Raw genomic sequence first — 15,217 nt, forward strand, 5'->3', positions numbered from 1 at the left:
GCGAATCAGTACTTACACAAGTGATGCTGTGTAACCTTGACCCCAAGTTTTCCCTGATTGGTAAACAAAGATGCCTACAGCCAATGGCTGAGCAGAACAGAGATAGACAGGGTTTGAGTTCCCAGGCTTGGGGTCTGCAGAGATCACAAGGAAGAGAGAGAGAGAGAGAGAGAGAGAGAGAGAGAGAGAGAGAGAGAGAGAGAGGTGGAGGGAGGAAAGCCTGCATGGCGTAGGTGAGTTATGAATACACCGCCATGAGGGCCGGCCAGCTGAAGGAGTTAAGCAGCCCAGGTGGAACACAGCAAGTTATAATTCGGGGTTACTTATGGGAATGTAGATTCTAATAGCATAGAAGGTCGATATCTGCCCAGCTCTAGTGCTGACTAAGGCTTATTATAAAGATAAAGGTTGTGTCTTTTATCTGGGAACTGAATGATAAAAGGTAGGGTAGAAACACCCGCCTTTTGGTAATTGAGAGTAATTACTACAACACAGGATGGTTTGCTGAAAAAATTCCAAACTTTAAATCACTTTTTATACTTTCAAATTATAGTGATTAACCTCATATTCTGCTAGGATTGTTTCATAACTCTGCAGTCATTCAACACACAACTATATCTGAGGAAGAATGTCTATCAAAAATTAGAATCAAATAGGTAATTAATGGGGCATCACTATATATTTTCATGAAAATAAATTATGTAACTAAGGAATAATACCTGAAGAATTACAAAAAATTAACAACAAAAAGATTTAAAATTCCCATAAAAAAGTCCACAAAGCAAAGATATTTATCTTCACAAGTATTTAAACTAGAAAAATATGTTCAAAATTTAAATATCCTAATACTAATAATGTTCAACATGAAACATCATTGTTATCAATGAACCACTTAAAAGTAATTTAACGCAAATAAAAAGTAAAAACCTTAACATTTAAAAATTAATGTACTTAAGCAAGTTATGTTTAATAGGGGTCAGATTTGATTTTAAAAACTGGAAAAGCAGAAACAATTGATGATCTCTATCAATACCAGAATACCAAATAAAATTATGCTTAAATAAGATTTTAAAAATTCAAAGTAAGATACAGTTCAAAGTACGATAAAGCATCAAGTTTCAGGTTTAAGAGAAACTTCAGCCCACAGGCATGCATCTATTTCCTGTAGTCACTGGGCCTTGTGATTCACAGCAGATTTTCTCTAGATCCTGAGCTTTCTTACTATGCTTCTCCAGATGAAGTATAACAAAATCTATACCTGGAACTGCAAAGTCCAACAGGGTTACATAGTGCTCTGAGAGTCATCTAGCAACAGTATGCTCACCTGCTCACGCATTACTTTTTGTTTAAGAAGGAAGGAAACTGGGCTGGAGGTGGCTCACCATAAGAGGCTAGGCTCGCAATCAACAAACGAGAAGGAACAAGACAAGAAAATGACCTACATGAAGACAGGACCTGTTATATACCTATCAGGCAAAGGCTACTACTTGAAATATGGCAACATTTTTCTCCTTAAAATATATCAATAAACATATCAAAACATTTGAAATTAACAAATGCATTAAATTTAGAAGTATAATCTCTTGTCTTAATTTAAAAAAATTATTGTGCATACATGCACATGTGTGCAGACATAAGTGCCACAGCAAATGTGTGGAGGTCAAAAACCAACTCCAAGGAGTCAGGTCCCTCCTCTCATTCTTAAAAGGTTCCCAGGATGAAGTTCAGGTCTCTAGCTTGTGCAGCAAGACCCACTGAGCTATTTTGGAGAATCCTTAACTATTAAAGTTTCAAAACTACCATTTAATTATTCATGAAAATACATGTACAAAACAGTCACGCAAGCAGAGAAAACTTAGACTAAAATCAGTCTAAATCAGCTATTAAAACTTCCAATATGAATTATAGAAAACAGTTAAGTTGGCCTAAAAGCTGAAACCCTAATTTTAAAACATCCTGTAGAAGGAAATTAAAAACATCAAGCTAGGTTCATTCTTTTTGATGGGCTTGTGAGCTACAACTACAACCATCAGTGTTTGCCTAAGGCATCTGCACTTTCAGTTCTGAAACTGAGTGTAAGTGTAGTAAGCAGAAGACATCAGGGGGCAGACAGAAGCAGGAAAGAACAGAACATCCTCAAAGTAGGCATTTACAATGTCCAGGCACGACTTGGGAAACCCAACGGCTGACTCAGTCACTGCTGTATTGTTGTGAATGGACATCAGGACCAAGTCAACTTTTATAAAAGAAAACATTTGATTGGGGCTGGCTTGCAGCTTTAGAGGTTTAATTCATTATTATCACAGCAAGGAGCAAGGCTGCACACAGGCACAAATAGTGCTTTTGAAGTATCTGAGAGTTCTACATACTGATCAGCGGGTAACAGGAAAGAGAACCTAAGCCTGGCATGGGCTTTTACAACCTCAAAGCCCACCCCCAATGACATACTTCCTCCAAGGTCACACATCCTAATCCTTCTAATCCTTTCAAACAGTGCCACTCCCTAGTGACTACGCATTCAGATAAATAAACCTATGGGGCTGCTCTTACTCAAACTTCTACAGAGACAAAGGTAGCATATCAAATGAAGGTCTTACAAGCATATAGCAGAAATCAACTGTGGAAACTGAGGTAGGAAGCCAGAGTTTCCTAGGGAGCTTTTTCTCCATGGATAAGTTTCCACTTCCCTTTCCCACCACAGGTACTTTTACACTGTGAGATGAAAACAATTATAACTTCTTGGAAATTGTTTACATTCTTGTTATTCTCAAGGACACAGTGTTTTTAAATCTTGGTCTGTTATTAAATTCTTCTCTTTCCCTACTAAGGAACCAGAGGTTAGTCTGTTCCCTGGTGGAGGAGTCTTTGAGGACACTTTGAGACAAACATGATTGTATCTGAAATGGGGAAGGAGAAGGGGCAACAGCATTTTCAAAGCCAGCTTCTTACCATAAAGAAACCATGGCAATTTACCAATGTACAATCAGTTATTTAGAACCCATCTAACTGATGTTAGAGCTACCCGAAAATTTGTATTAAAATTCATATAAAGTTCTTCAATGATTCAACTACTAGAAGAAAACATATAGAAATATAGTAAGAACAGTAATCACTTGGGAGGAGTATGTTTTCACTATGTGCCAAGAAGCTAAAATATTTACGATAAAGGTCAGTTTCCTAGTATAGTCTCTTCCCTAACTTGAGTGATAAATCTTGATATATAATCCAAATGACATTATGTTTCTCTCTACAACCAAGCTCTGTATATTTGCAAAAAATCATTTCTGAGCTAAAACTTGAATCGTTAAAGGCGAATTAAAAGTATTATATGGAAAAAAGGGCTACAAATATTGTATGGAGATATTAATAACAGGGGGAAAAACTTTTACTAAATTAAAGAACAATGACGCATAGTTTTGAAATATTAAAAATGCCATTATAATATATCAAAATGAAGAGAGTTTTAATTATACCCTTATAAAAGTACTCTAGTTTCTAGACGTGACAAGATTTAGTTGCCCCAACTATTCATCTGAAAAAAACACCCACATTCCTGCAGTCCCCACTTGCCTGCCTTGAGTGCTTGATTATTTGTAGAAGTAGGTATTCAGTCTCCAACACCTGCCAAACTGCCCATGAACTCTATTGTGGCCTTGAGAAGCAACTAGACCACTCATAAAGAGCACATTTGCCTCTTAGGTCTCCAAGAAGTAACTAGGTGCCACGCCTGCCCTCACCCTACACCCAAAGGACCAGATCAACTGGACAGTCTTTCCTGTGCAGCTTTGCTGTAAGGATACAGCTCTCACAGCCCTTACATAATGATAGTATCTCAACTGGGGTCCAGCAGTGTGGTGTAGTCTCCACCTGACCCTCAAACTATGACAGGAACACTTTGACATTGCTACTGCCCTGCTGCATACTGCTACTGTGGCCTGGCCCCTACCCAGTACTCAAAAACTGACAGAAATCCTGCCACCACAGAGGAGCCTTGCTTACCTGGTCCTTCTCAGTATCTGGCATAACGTGTACGAAACTGATGAGATAAGCTCTAAAAGACACCAAGGAACCCCGTTCACTTAAAAGGACTACATCTTAGCTAGCAGGCAACCCCACAAACCTATACAGCATAGGCCAATAAGGCAAACAATGTCCAAAAGGGGCATTACCAACTTTGACTATACCTGAAGAATCCACATAACATTTCAACTAGGATCTAAACCTAGTGTAACTGATACCTAATATCCTACCTAAGGGATTACAAAGAGAAATGTCTCTTTTATTGCATAAAATTTTAATCATAAAATTGCAAGGAGGCCCTGAGAGGCCACTGCAAAAAAAAAAAAAAAAATCCATGAATGTGAAGCCAGAGTTGCCATGGTGGAGGCCCTTGGATGTTGTAGATGCCAATAAATCAGAAAGACAGAAAAATGTGGGTATATAAGGAAGGAAGACACATCTCATCCTGGGGTCTGGTTGAAGACTCTCATCAGCAGCAAAACGGAAATTGATCCATCATGATTAGCAACTGTATAAACTCTCACCTTGCTAACCAATAAATCGATGTTTTTCTTGTAATGTCACTAAAAGTCTATTTACACAGGAAGGACATGTAATAATCCCTTCGAACAGCTTTAGTAGCTTCATGTTTCACCCACCAGATTATAATCCTACCTCTGTGGCTAGTTTTTATCAATGTGATACAAGACACAGTCACCTATGGAGCAGGAGTATCAGTTGAGGATACACTTCCTGATTCATATTGGGCAGTTCGTCAGGTATTTTCTTGACTAATGATTGGAGTAGGCGGCCCACCACACTGTGGGCAGTGACATCCTTGGGCAGGTGATTCTAGGTGCTATAAGAAAGAAGGCAAAGCAAGCCATGGGGAACAAACCAGCAAGCTCCATTCTTCTATGACTTCCACTCTAGTTCCTGCATCGGGATCTCTGTCCTGCTTGAGCTCCTGTCCTGACCTCTCTCAGTGACATACAAGATGAAATAAACCCTTTGCTCCTCACATTCCACTTACCCATCATGGCAGCAGGAGGAGGCAAACTAAGACGCCATCTAAGACATAGTCTCACTCACCCGCAGAGAAAAGGAGAACAAGTATTCCTCAGAAACTTTTGGACACATAACTTGAGACCTGTCAAAGCTGAATATGAGGCCAAATGCCAAGGTAATTAACTTCAACGCTCCCTTGAGAAGCCAGCCCCCCTTTATTTAGATAGTCCTCACTTTCTGTGGCTTTCTCATGATAATCCCCACCCTTCCTGCCTTCCTCGAGCCCCGCCCCCTTCTCCTCACCCCCTTCTCCTCACCCTCGCACTTAAACTCTATTGCCTTTAATAAAATCTTCAAGTATTGCTCTAAACTACCGAGGCCTGAAGCTCTTTCGTTTGTCAATGCCATGGCATTTTAGTTAGCCTGATTTGATCGAAGTCCCTAGAAGATTAGAGAAACTCCTAATTTCTGAAGTTGACAGCATGGAACTGTGTTTCTGTCCCCAATCCAGGACTCTAAGATATCCCCAAAGAGAAGCTACGGGAATGGAGAGGAGCCGGTCCAGGAGAGGGGTTATGAGTGTTATATACCACAGAACAGGAAGGGTGAGACTCCCAAACCACTCGGATTGCAGATGATTCCAACACAAAACACAGATATTAGACCTGAGGCTGCAGAATTTGGTTCTTCCCTCCATGGGGCATGATTCACTCAAATTATTAATATAAACATACAAGAAACAATTCTATTGCAAAGACAATGTCCATGGAAATACAATAATGTAATATAATAAAGCACACAATTTCCAACACAAATGCAGGATTCAAATGAATAAATTATAGATGCAAATTAACTGAGATATTATTTTAACACATAAAATGCCATGCACTTCTTTATAGCCTCGCAAATTTTGATAACATGAATCTATCAAAATGCAAATATCCAAAGTAATAGTGAAGAAATTACTGAAAAATGGATAATACTTAAGGTTTTGGGGGGGCGGTTGGGGGGTTTTTTGTTGTTTTTTTTTTTTACTTTCCTTCTTGATGCATTTGATTAAAAAAAAAAGTTTCTGGTCTGCTACCTTCAAATACTTTGAGTAGTGTTAAAGCTACTTCCTTTAGCATTCTATGTCCCCTGAAATAATGAGTCAATTTAGTCATTAAAAAGTTTCACTCTTGGGGCTGGAGAGATGGCTCAGAGGTTAAGAGCACTGGCTGCTCTTTTCCTTAGGTCCTGAGTTCAAATCCCAGCAACTACATGGTGGCTCAAAACCATCTCACAATGAGATCTGACGCCCTCTTCTGACCTGTCTGAAGTCAGCTACAGTGTACTTACATATAATGAATAGATAAATCTTTAAAAAAAAAAAGTTTTACTCTTTAGTAGGAAAGCCAAGATAAAGAATAGAAACTATTGCTTATAAATTAAGACAAACAAAAGAACCCTCAACAACCAACAGACAAAAGAGCAGGGGTCAGCGAGCCTGTTCAGAGGACGACAAGGGCACTCGCTATACATGCCTGTCAGTCTATGTTCTGTCCCAGAAACCCACGTGGAGGAGAGGGAGAAAGTAGATTCCACATACTTGTTGTGACCTCCATAGGAACACTGGGGCAAACACAACCCCACCCCAACACATCACACATACATACACAAACCCTGGGCGGAAGAGGGTGGTTCAACGGTTAGCGCATGCTGCTCTTGCAGATGACCCATATCTGGTTCCTAGTACCCACATCCAAGGCCTCAGCTGCCAGTAACTCCAGCTCTAGTGTAATAAGACACCTCTGGCTGGCCAGCAGGGACACCTGCAGTCACATGCACATGGAGGGGCATATAATTAAAAATAATAAAAATAAATCTCTAAAAAGAATGGATACAGACAGGCAGTCCTTTCACTCTTACCAAATGCTATCCTTCTCTGAGCAGGGATCCAGCTCCAGAAAAACCACCACCCATGGTCCATGCTAGGGCAGACCTAAAGAGGAAGGCCTACAACCTGACTGCCTAGGACCTCTGCCATCCCTTGGGGCCAGCTCTAGCAGAGCCATACACAGTCCCCTCCTAACCAACCACTGCATAAGACATGGCCTAAACTTGGATGCTGTTAAACTTTCCCTCCACTCTAACCGGCTCCTCCATCTCTACAGCCCTTTCAGCTGACACTGCATAAGCAGCCCAGGCAGAACCAAGAAAGGCGGCCTCCTCACCTGGTCCTGCCTCCCTGCCCTCCTCCTGGCTCCCAACTCTAGCCTCTGGCTCAGCGGGCTACAAAACCAAAAGACACAACCAAGTTATGCCCGAAGCATGTCTCATCAGAAAAACAAAAGCAACACGTGTGTGCATTCACACGCACGCGTGCACACACACACACACACACACACACACACACATTATGCTTCTCACAAAAAGTACCAATAGCATAGTAATGGTCCCTAAAGAGGACAAGTAAGACAAAATCAAACATGGAAAATTTAAAAGAACAATTACAGGCTGTAACAAGAATTGAAAGAGGTTATTAACATCTGAACAAATTAAGAAAGAGCAAGAGAAAACTGTTTAAAGTCCAAGAAAATATAAATAGGTAAAGACAAGGAGATGAAATCTGAATTCAGCAGATAACAGAATTGCTGAAGAAAACCTGAAGTAAAATGAAAAATTTCAAGCCGTCAAAAAGTTCAGTGAAAAGCATCATGGACAGAATGAACAGAGACAGACACAAGGACTAGAGGCTAAGGAAGAGGACTCTAATCATTCACTCACGGGAAATGATCAAAGTTGTTAAATGAATAGAAGGGGGAGCATGCTCTGGGATACCATCAAATGACTGGTCTACAAATTTGGGCACAGAAGGAAAAAAATTGGAAGGCAAAGGCATAGAAAATATTTTCAATAAAATCATAAAGGAAGGCTTCCTAACTCTTGAAAGCAAGAGGGATGCCTTCAAACACAAGAGGCCCACAGAGAAATAACAGGTAGGACCAGAAAAGAGATTCCTGAGACACACAGTAGTTAAGAACTAAAAACATAAAATGAAGAAAGGGTACCGAAAGCTGCAAGGCCTCGGGAGGATGATGGGAGGACGGCTGACCACGTGTCATAACTTTTAAAGCCAGAGGGCTTGGAAAGATGTACTCTACGTCCTGAAAGATCACAACTGCCAGCCGAGGATGTGATACTCAGCAAGGCGATCACTTATGAGTGATGCAGCAATAAAAACTTTCCATGATAAAGGCAAACTAAAAGGATGCATGACCACTAAGGCTGCTCTGCAGAGGAAAGTGGGAGGTGTGGGTGGGACAAGAGAAGAATGAACACACCCAATAGGTCACGAGGACAAACAAATATCAGGGCAGGTGAACAAAGACTTAGGGAAAAACAACAAAAACACTAGCATCACAGGAACACACATCTTTCAAAATCAACTGAATATTAACGGTGGTCTCAATTCCTCCCTGAGAAGACACAGACTAACACGCTGATTAAGAAACAAGATCCATCATTTTTATGGATAACATCTTATCACCAATGATAAAGACTACCAGGCAGCAAAATGACAGAAAAAAAGGTATTCTACGCAAATGAAATTCAGGGTACGGAGTAAGCCTTCACAAATATAGGAAAGGTGCAATAACATCATTATTTAACATGTTTCCAGTGAATTAAGTTAATAATCCAAAGGTAGAGAAAATGCACAAAGCATACAAACACAGAGGTATTAAGCCACACAGTACTGAATGCTAGCTAAATGGGTCACTGAAGAAATTAAGCAATAAATTTAAAATTTTTCTTTTGTAACTGAAATAAACTTAAAAACAAGCTATTCCAAAATTATGCTACACATTAAGTACAGTTCTAATACCTGCATCAAAATATGAGAATTCTCAAATAAATAACTTAATGATGAGTTATTACCCCCTCTAATCCCACAAGTTGAGGGGTAGAAGCAGGCAGATATATGTGAATTCAAGGTCAGTATGTTCTACATAGTGAGTTGTAGGACATCCAGGAATACATAGTAAACCTTTCTGGGGCTTCCTGGGGCAGGGATCAATGTAAGAAAAAGCTGAGTCTTTCAAAAGATGACAAGAATGACAAACCCTTGTTTAAGAGGAAGACAGAAAAGAAACCAAATTGAAAAAATTGCAGATAAAGATGGAGACATCATAACAAATGACAATAAAATTCATAAAACCAAAAGGAAATACCTTAAATTTCTATATTCCTTCAAATCAAGAAATCTATAAGAAATGAATAAATTTCTATATACATATGAATCACCAAAATTAAACCAAGATTGAAATAAACAATGTAAAGAGATCTATAACCAATGAGTTTGAAGCAATAAGGCATTTGCCAAAGGGGGTTGGGGGTGAGACAAAACAGAATCTAATTAATCTTCTGCAGAATTTGCTCAGACTTTCAAAGAACACTAATACTATTTAAAGTATTTCACAAAATAGAAAAGGTAAGAATGCCTCCAAATTCTATGAAGTTACTAATATCCTGATATCAAGACAAAATATCACAAACCAATCTCCTAGATGAACACAGATGCAAAACCTCAATAAAATACTTGCAAACAATGCTAGTGACATGGTTCAGCAGCTAAAGTACATTAATTGTTCTTCCAAAGGACCTGGGTTCAATTCCCAGCATCCACATAATGGCTCATCACTATCTGTAATTCTATTTCCAAGGGATCCAACACACTCTCTACCTCTGACACAGAAAAGGCTTTCAAGGAAATCTAATATCTCTTCATGATAGATGATGGGAAAAGACTAGAGATGGAGAAAGCATATCCCAACAAAACTACAAACTTACATCAAGCATCATAGTAAATAGAGAAAAACCTCAAAGCAGTCCCAGGACAATAAGGGACAAGTCAACGATGTCTGCTACCTAAATACTATATAAGCTTAAATTCAATATAGTGATTGAAATCTACCTAGAACAATAAGACAAGAAAAAGAAGAGGCAATTAGAAGTCCCCACAACTAAAGCTACCTGATTTTTCACTAAAAGCCAAATATAGATATTAGGCAAAAGACAGTGTCTTAAACAAATAATGGTTAGGAAACCTGGACATTACCATGTAGATGAATGAAACTAGACTCCTATATCTCACCTAGCACAGAACTAAATTCCAAATCTTTTAAAGACTTCAATATAAATAAGGCCTGGTATCACAAAACTGCTAGATAAAAAAGCACCAAGTACATTTCAACATTTAGATAAAAGGGTTCAGAATAGCATAGGAAATAATACCAAGGGTCCAATAGGGTCTCATGAAATTAAAAGGCTTTCTGCACAACCAAAGAAACAGTGGAGTAAGAAGAATTAGTAACTAGAATATACAAAAACTTAAAAACACTAATCTCAAAAAATTAAAACATAGGCTAAGGAACCAAAATAAGAACAGAGCTCTCAAAAGAATTACAAATGTCTAAGAAACGCTTTAAAAAAGGCATCAACAACCTTGGAAATCAAAGAAATGTAGACTAAAACCACTGAGATTCCATTCCACACCAGTTAGAATGGAGTGGAATTACAATGACAAAAAAAAATAAAAAATAAAAAATAAATGGTGCCATCAATGTAAATAAAGGAAACTGTTCTAAATTGCTAATGGGGGTATAAACTAATAAAACCCCGTTGGAAATAGGGCATAAGGACTGTCAAAAAAGCTAAAAATAAACGTGCCATCTGAGCATGTACCCAGAGGAATTTGCACATTCATGTATACTAATCAACTGATCAAGTTCACTGGACAATTGCAGTTCCTAAGCACTAAGAGACTTTGCACATTCATGTATACTAATCAACTGAACAAGTTCACTGGACAATTGCAGTTCCTAAGCACTAAGGATGGCTTTTGGGCAAATAGCTTGCAACTGTCATGGCCTCTACCCTTTGCCTTCTTGGGTACCACAAGATGCATTCAAACCACAATGGAAACAAGCTAACACTATAGAAACAAGCTAACACTATGGAAACAAGCTAACACTAAATGAAGCAGTACACAGAGCTAGGTCCACCAAAGGGGCAATAAAAGCAACACATAACACCATATAGTAGCATTAACCTTGAAAACAACATATATAAAATTGTCAGTTGACCCTTTTGGGGTCGATACACTTACCAGACCTTAACAAAGCAGGTGAAGAGAAGGCTGCATCAGGTGAGCTGGCCATTTCAAACTGTTGATTCTTATCATAAGCGTTGCAGGCTAAACTACACCAGTTTTAAAACTGTTTAGTGAAGGTTAGAAGCAATCAGCATTAGATTAATATATGAGCAGTTATTAGCATGATGCAAAGTGCAAAAGACAATTAAAGATTAATATAGAATTTTAATTTGTCTTTTATGACTTGAGAATTTGATTTCCTTTATTTGGTTAATTATGTTTGCATACATGAATAGACAGAAACATAATATTCACTTACTACGAAACATACAATTAATAGTATCCTTTATTGTTCAGTAAAGTTGTTATGCTACTATGTAACAATGCTTAGAACTCCAAAGAGGAGTCTGTCCCAGAAACAAGTTAATTCATTCAAACAAGGCTGTTTATATAGTCTCCTAAAAGTTGTAAACAGAATCAAATTAATTCTTTGTAATGAGCAGGAAATAAGTAATATATAGCTCAAGGTTTACTATCTGTATCTTTCAGAGTCAAAAAACTAGAAACTGCAAACATAACTACTAATTTTAAAGATTTACCTCAACTACTATCTTTTGTTTACTTCTATCTAAACTTTACTCTTACCATGTAAACATACAGTAAATTCGGACAGTATCTAGGTACCTGCTATGGCTGCCACTGGGTTTAAGAAACTGCATTCAACAATAGTTAAGACAGGATTTATCCTATTAACAAAGATAAGGTTTCCAAAGCTTGCTGCTGTGACATGTATTTGATTAAAACAAAGTCTTGAAAAGAAAACAGATGCTATAGGATTACTAAAAGAACTATGTTGCAAAATTACATGGGGGGTGGGGGGGGGGGTGCACGGTTCAAGTCCTTGGCAGAAAACTAGTTATTCTTTGCCCAGAACAAGCTACTAACACTTTTTATACTCCCACAGCAACATTGTTAGTAACCAACTCGATATTTCTACATGACACAAAAAAAGAAAATATAAGCAACAAATATCCCTACAACTGTTTCAAATAATCTTACTGACTCTGAACTTAAGTCAACTGCCTTTTGAAAATTTCTATTACTTTTCATGTGATTGTTCCACTATAACCCAACGTCCTAAGTAAATAAACACACACACAAAATTAAGATTTAAAATGAAATGAAATTGGCAATATTTTAACAAATACAGTACTTTCTACAATCTTTCCTCAGTCTTTGACAAGGGAAAGGTTCTTGGTTGGAGATTTCTCATCCCATCACCTCGCCTGTTTAAGACCACACTTTTTGCTCAAGATTATGTCCAGTTTCAAAAGTGGCGGTGTGTTATTTACCAGGAGTACTAACTTTTAAAACGCCAGTGTGACTTTGCAATTTGAACAAGTCAGTTCGGGACACTCGGGACTGTTGGCATCTCTGACCTCCGTGGTTGGGAACCACAACTGAAAACTACAGGTGCTGAGGGGAGAGGCCAATATCTTTCTGAACCATAACTGTACACTAACTTAACTTGTGGCACAAACCCTGTCTTCCTCAATTTCTGACACACAGAACTGGCTGCAGCTAAAAATTACTAAGGAATGTGAAGAGGACATATAAGACAAAAGGAGTCGCCAGTTCTTTAGGACCTCACTAAAAATGGAGATCTCCTTTTTGCAGAGCATGAGAGTTCAGGTTCCAAAGAACTTGTCACCAGCTGACTTACTTGGGGTAAGTTTCTGGAGAAGTCAGCTTGCCAGTAACTTTGAGAGGAAATAACTTGGGGGAGAAACACATAAGTTTTCTAAATGAGGGAAGTGCAGGGGTTGGGGAATGGGGACCTAGAGGGACAAGACCAGGGCAGCAAGGGAAACCTACTGCTTTCTGAAGACACCTTAAGGTCACAAGTTGATCCCCAGGATAGATCCCACCCGCCTCCCTCCAGGGGACTCGCGGAAGAGCACCACCCCCTGTACCCAGGAGAGGGAAGGGTGATGTCACAGGCAGTCAAACCTGAGCGCTTGGCCCGGGCTCGTCGTTCCAAGAGCTTCCAGCTTACTTCAGCCATGAGACCCTCAGCCCCCGCCATCGCACTGTGCCCACCACCCGGGCTGCCAGTCAGCGAGCCCGGCCCGGCCCCGCCCCCTCGCGCGACACTGTCGGGAGACACGCCAGCCGGAAGTGAGCTCCCAGGCAGGCGTCGCCCCAGCTCCTTGGTGTCTTGGTCGTCGGAGAAACAGCCCCAGGGCAGCGTGGGAGTGCAACGAGGGGCTGCCCGTGAGCCCGCACCCCGAGTCTTTTCTCGGTTTGCCGGTCGCACGGTGCTTTGCGGCTGCCGTCAAGCGCGGCGGAGGCCGGCCGGGCCGAAGGCGCCATGGCGGCCGGCCTGCTGCCTAGCGCCAGGGCGGTGCTGGCGCCGCTGTTCCTGGGGCTCGCGCTGCTGAGCGTTGGGCCAGCCCCGGCGCGGGCTCTGCACAATGTCACGGCCGAGCTCTTTGGGGCTGAGGCCTGGGGCACCCTGGCGGCCTTCGGTGACCTCAACTCCGACAAACAGACGGACCTCTTCGTGCTGCGGGAAAGTCAGTGCTTGCCGGCCCTCCTTCTGTTTGCCCTTCCCGGTGTACCCACGCCCCCTTATTCCTGTTACCCTCCCTCTTGCATTTCCCAGTCTTCTAGCTCTCCCTTTATCTTCAGCACCTTGACAGCTTTCCCCTGACTTTAGCAACCCTGGGTCCTAACCCAGTAACCCCGCGGTTTGACCATCAACCTTGAGAACACACCAACTTCCCTTCATCTAGAAACCTATAGCCCTCACCTGATGAATAATCTAGAAACCTACAGCCTTCACCTGCCTGCCAAAGTTCTGCCAGATTCCTAAGAACCTTGGTTTCTGGCCTAAGGGTTTGCTTTCCTGTCTTTTTATCCCAGTGTCCCACCCCCTTTGATCAGAAAAGATGCAACCTGACAGTTTCTTGTAAGAGATGCACTGCCTCTACCATTCCTCTACTCAACTCCTCTGCCCTTCCTTTTGTTAAGATCTTTAAAGGCACTGTGCCTTCCTAAAGCACCAAATCCTCCACAGCTCACACAAGCATTTGTTGTTGTTAACTGCTGATAAACGCAGTGCCTCCTTGGCCATATGTTCTCAAACTACAAACTTCTCCAGCATGAAATGCCTGGTCTTTAGTGTACATCTGGCCCTTCCTCGTCTTGATTACCACTTCATCATCTTATCACTGTAGTCTTGCACACCTCTTTTTGCCAACTAGCCATTGAAAGTTCATTAACCATGTTAAGCCTCATTCATTATATATATATATATATATATATATATATATATATATATATATATATATATATATATATATATATATATAAAATGCTGACAAAATGCCTCAGTAGGTGGTTAAGGACCAAGACCATGAATAAAGTTAAAAACCCATACAGAGCTGAGTGACAGGATCCTGACAAGGTCTTAGGACCCTTTCCAGTACCATATCGCAAGAATACTCAAAGCCTCTAGCTAATCTGTCCAAACTGGATACAGAGATTCTCTTTAACTTTGAAGATATCCTGTGTTTGATTAAGCATTTCTGCATGTCTGTCCCAATGAGCAGTAATCCATATGGAAGCAAAAGGGGAAAGTTTGGAGGGCTCTGTATTCTCTACTAATTGTCTCCTTGTAGCTGGTGAGTAGACATTTTAGTAGGAATTCCTGCATCATTGGTGTGGTGAACTATATAATGCAATAAACAGCCTCATATAAGAGAGACCTGATCTGATGTGGAAAACACAAGACGTTAACAGTAGCACAGAATAAATAAGGGTGTGTGGGTGTGTTTTCTGTATTGCTGCAGATCAAACTTGGGTCTCATACTCAGTATAGAATAGTATAGTAGGGTGTTCTTTATATGGATGCTTCTTTTAAATTATGCCAGCTGCCCCTTAATGGAATCCCATGGTCTCACGTTGCCTTGAACAAGTATGCTTTTCCATACTTTTCTTTCCCATGTTCCATTAGATTTGTATGAGGATATTTGGCAGTGTTGTCCAACTAGATTAGAATAAAAGATTTCTTAT

General features: G+C 40.2%; 2 protein-coding genes across 8 annotated transcripts in view; one reads left to right on the forward strand and one right to left on the reverse strand.

The window, feature by feature from the left end:
- Positions 1 to 13,295, reverse strand: part of Phkb (phosphorylase kinase regulatory subunit beta) — a 185,136-nt gene extending 171,841 nt beyond the window's left edge. For 2 of the 7 annotated variants that reach the window (XM_052167171.1, XM_052167170.1), the window contains exons 1-2: positions 13,151 to 13,295; positions 11,156 to 11,242 (exon numbers count right to left, since the gene is read on the reverse strand). In XM_052167171.1, coding sequence (XP_052023131.1) covers positions 11,156 to 11,242; positions 13,151 to 13,226 — 163 coding nt within the window. In that variant the 5' untranslated portion in view covers positions 13,227 to 13,295. Of the gene's footprint in view, positions 1 to 11,155; positions 11,265 to 13,150 lie in introns of all 7 variants that reach the window. The other 5 variants (XM_052167169.1, XM_052167174.1, XM_052167175.1 and 2 more) reach the window with 5 other exon arrangements.
- A 49-nt stretch (positions 13,296 to 13,344) lies between these two features.
- Itfg1 (integrin alpha FG-GAP repeat containing 1) overlaps positions 13,345 to 15,217 on the forward strand; it is a 112,719-nt gene continuing 110,846 nt past the window's right edge. The window contains exon 1 of the mRNA XM_052167176.1: positions 13,345 to 13,716. Within this exon, the coding sequence (XP_052023136.1) occupies positions 13,512 to 13,716 (205 nt within the window). The 5' untranslated portion in view covers positions 13,345 to 13,511. The remainder of the gene's footprint in view (positions 13,717 to 15,217) is intronic.

The sequence above is a fragment of the Apodemus sylvaticus genome, chromosome 21, assembly GCF_947179515.1.
Source record: "Apodemus sylvaticus chromosome 21, mApoSyl1.1, whole genome shotgun sequence".
Lineage (NCBI taxonomy): Eukaryota > Metazoa > Chordata > Mammalia > Rodentia > Muridae > Apodemus > Apodemus sylvaticus.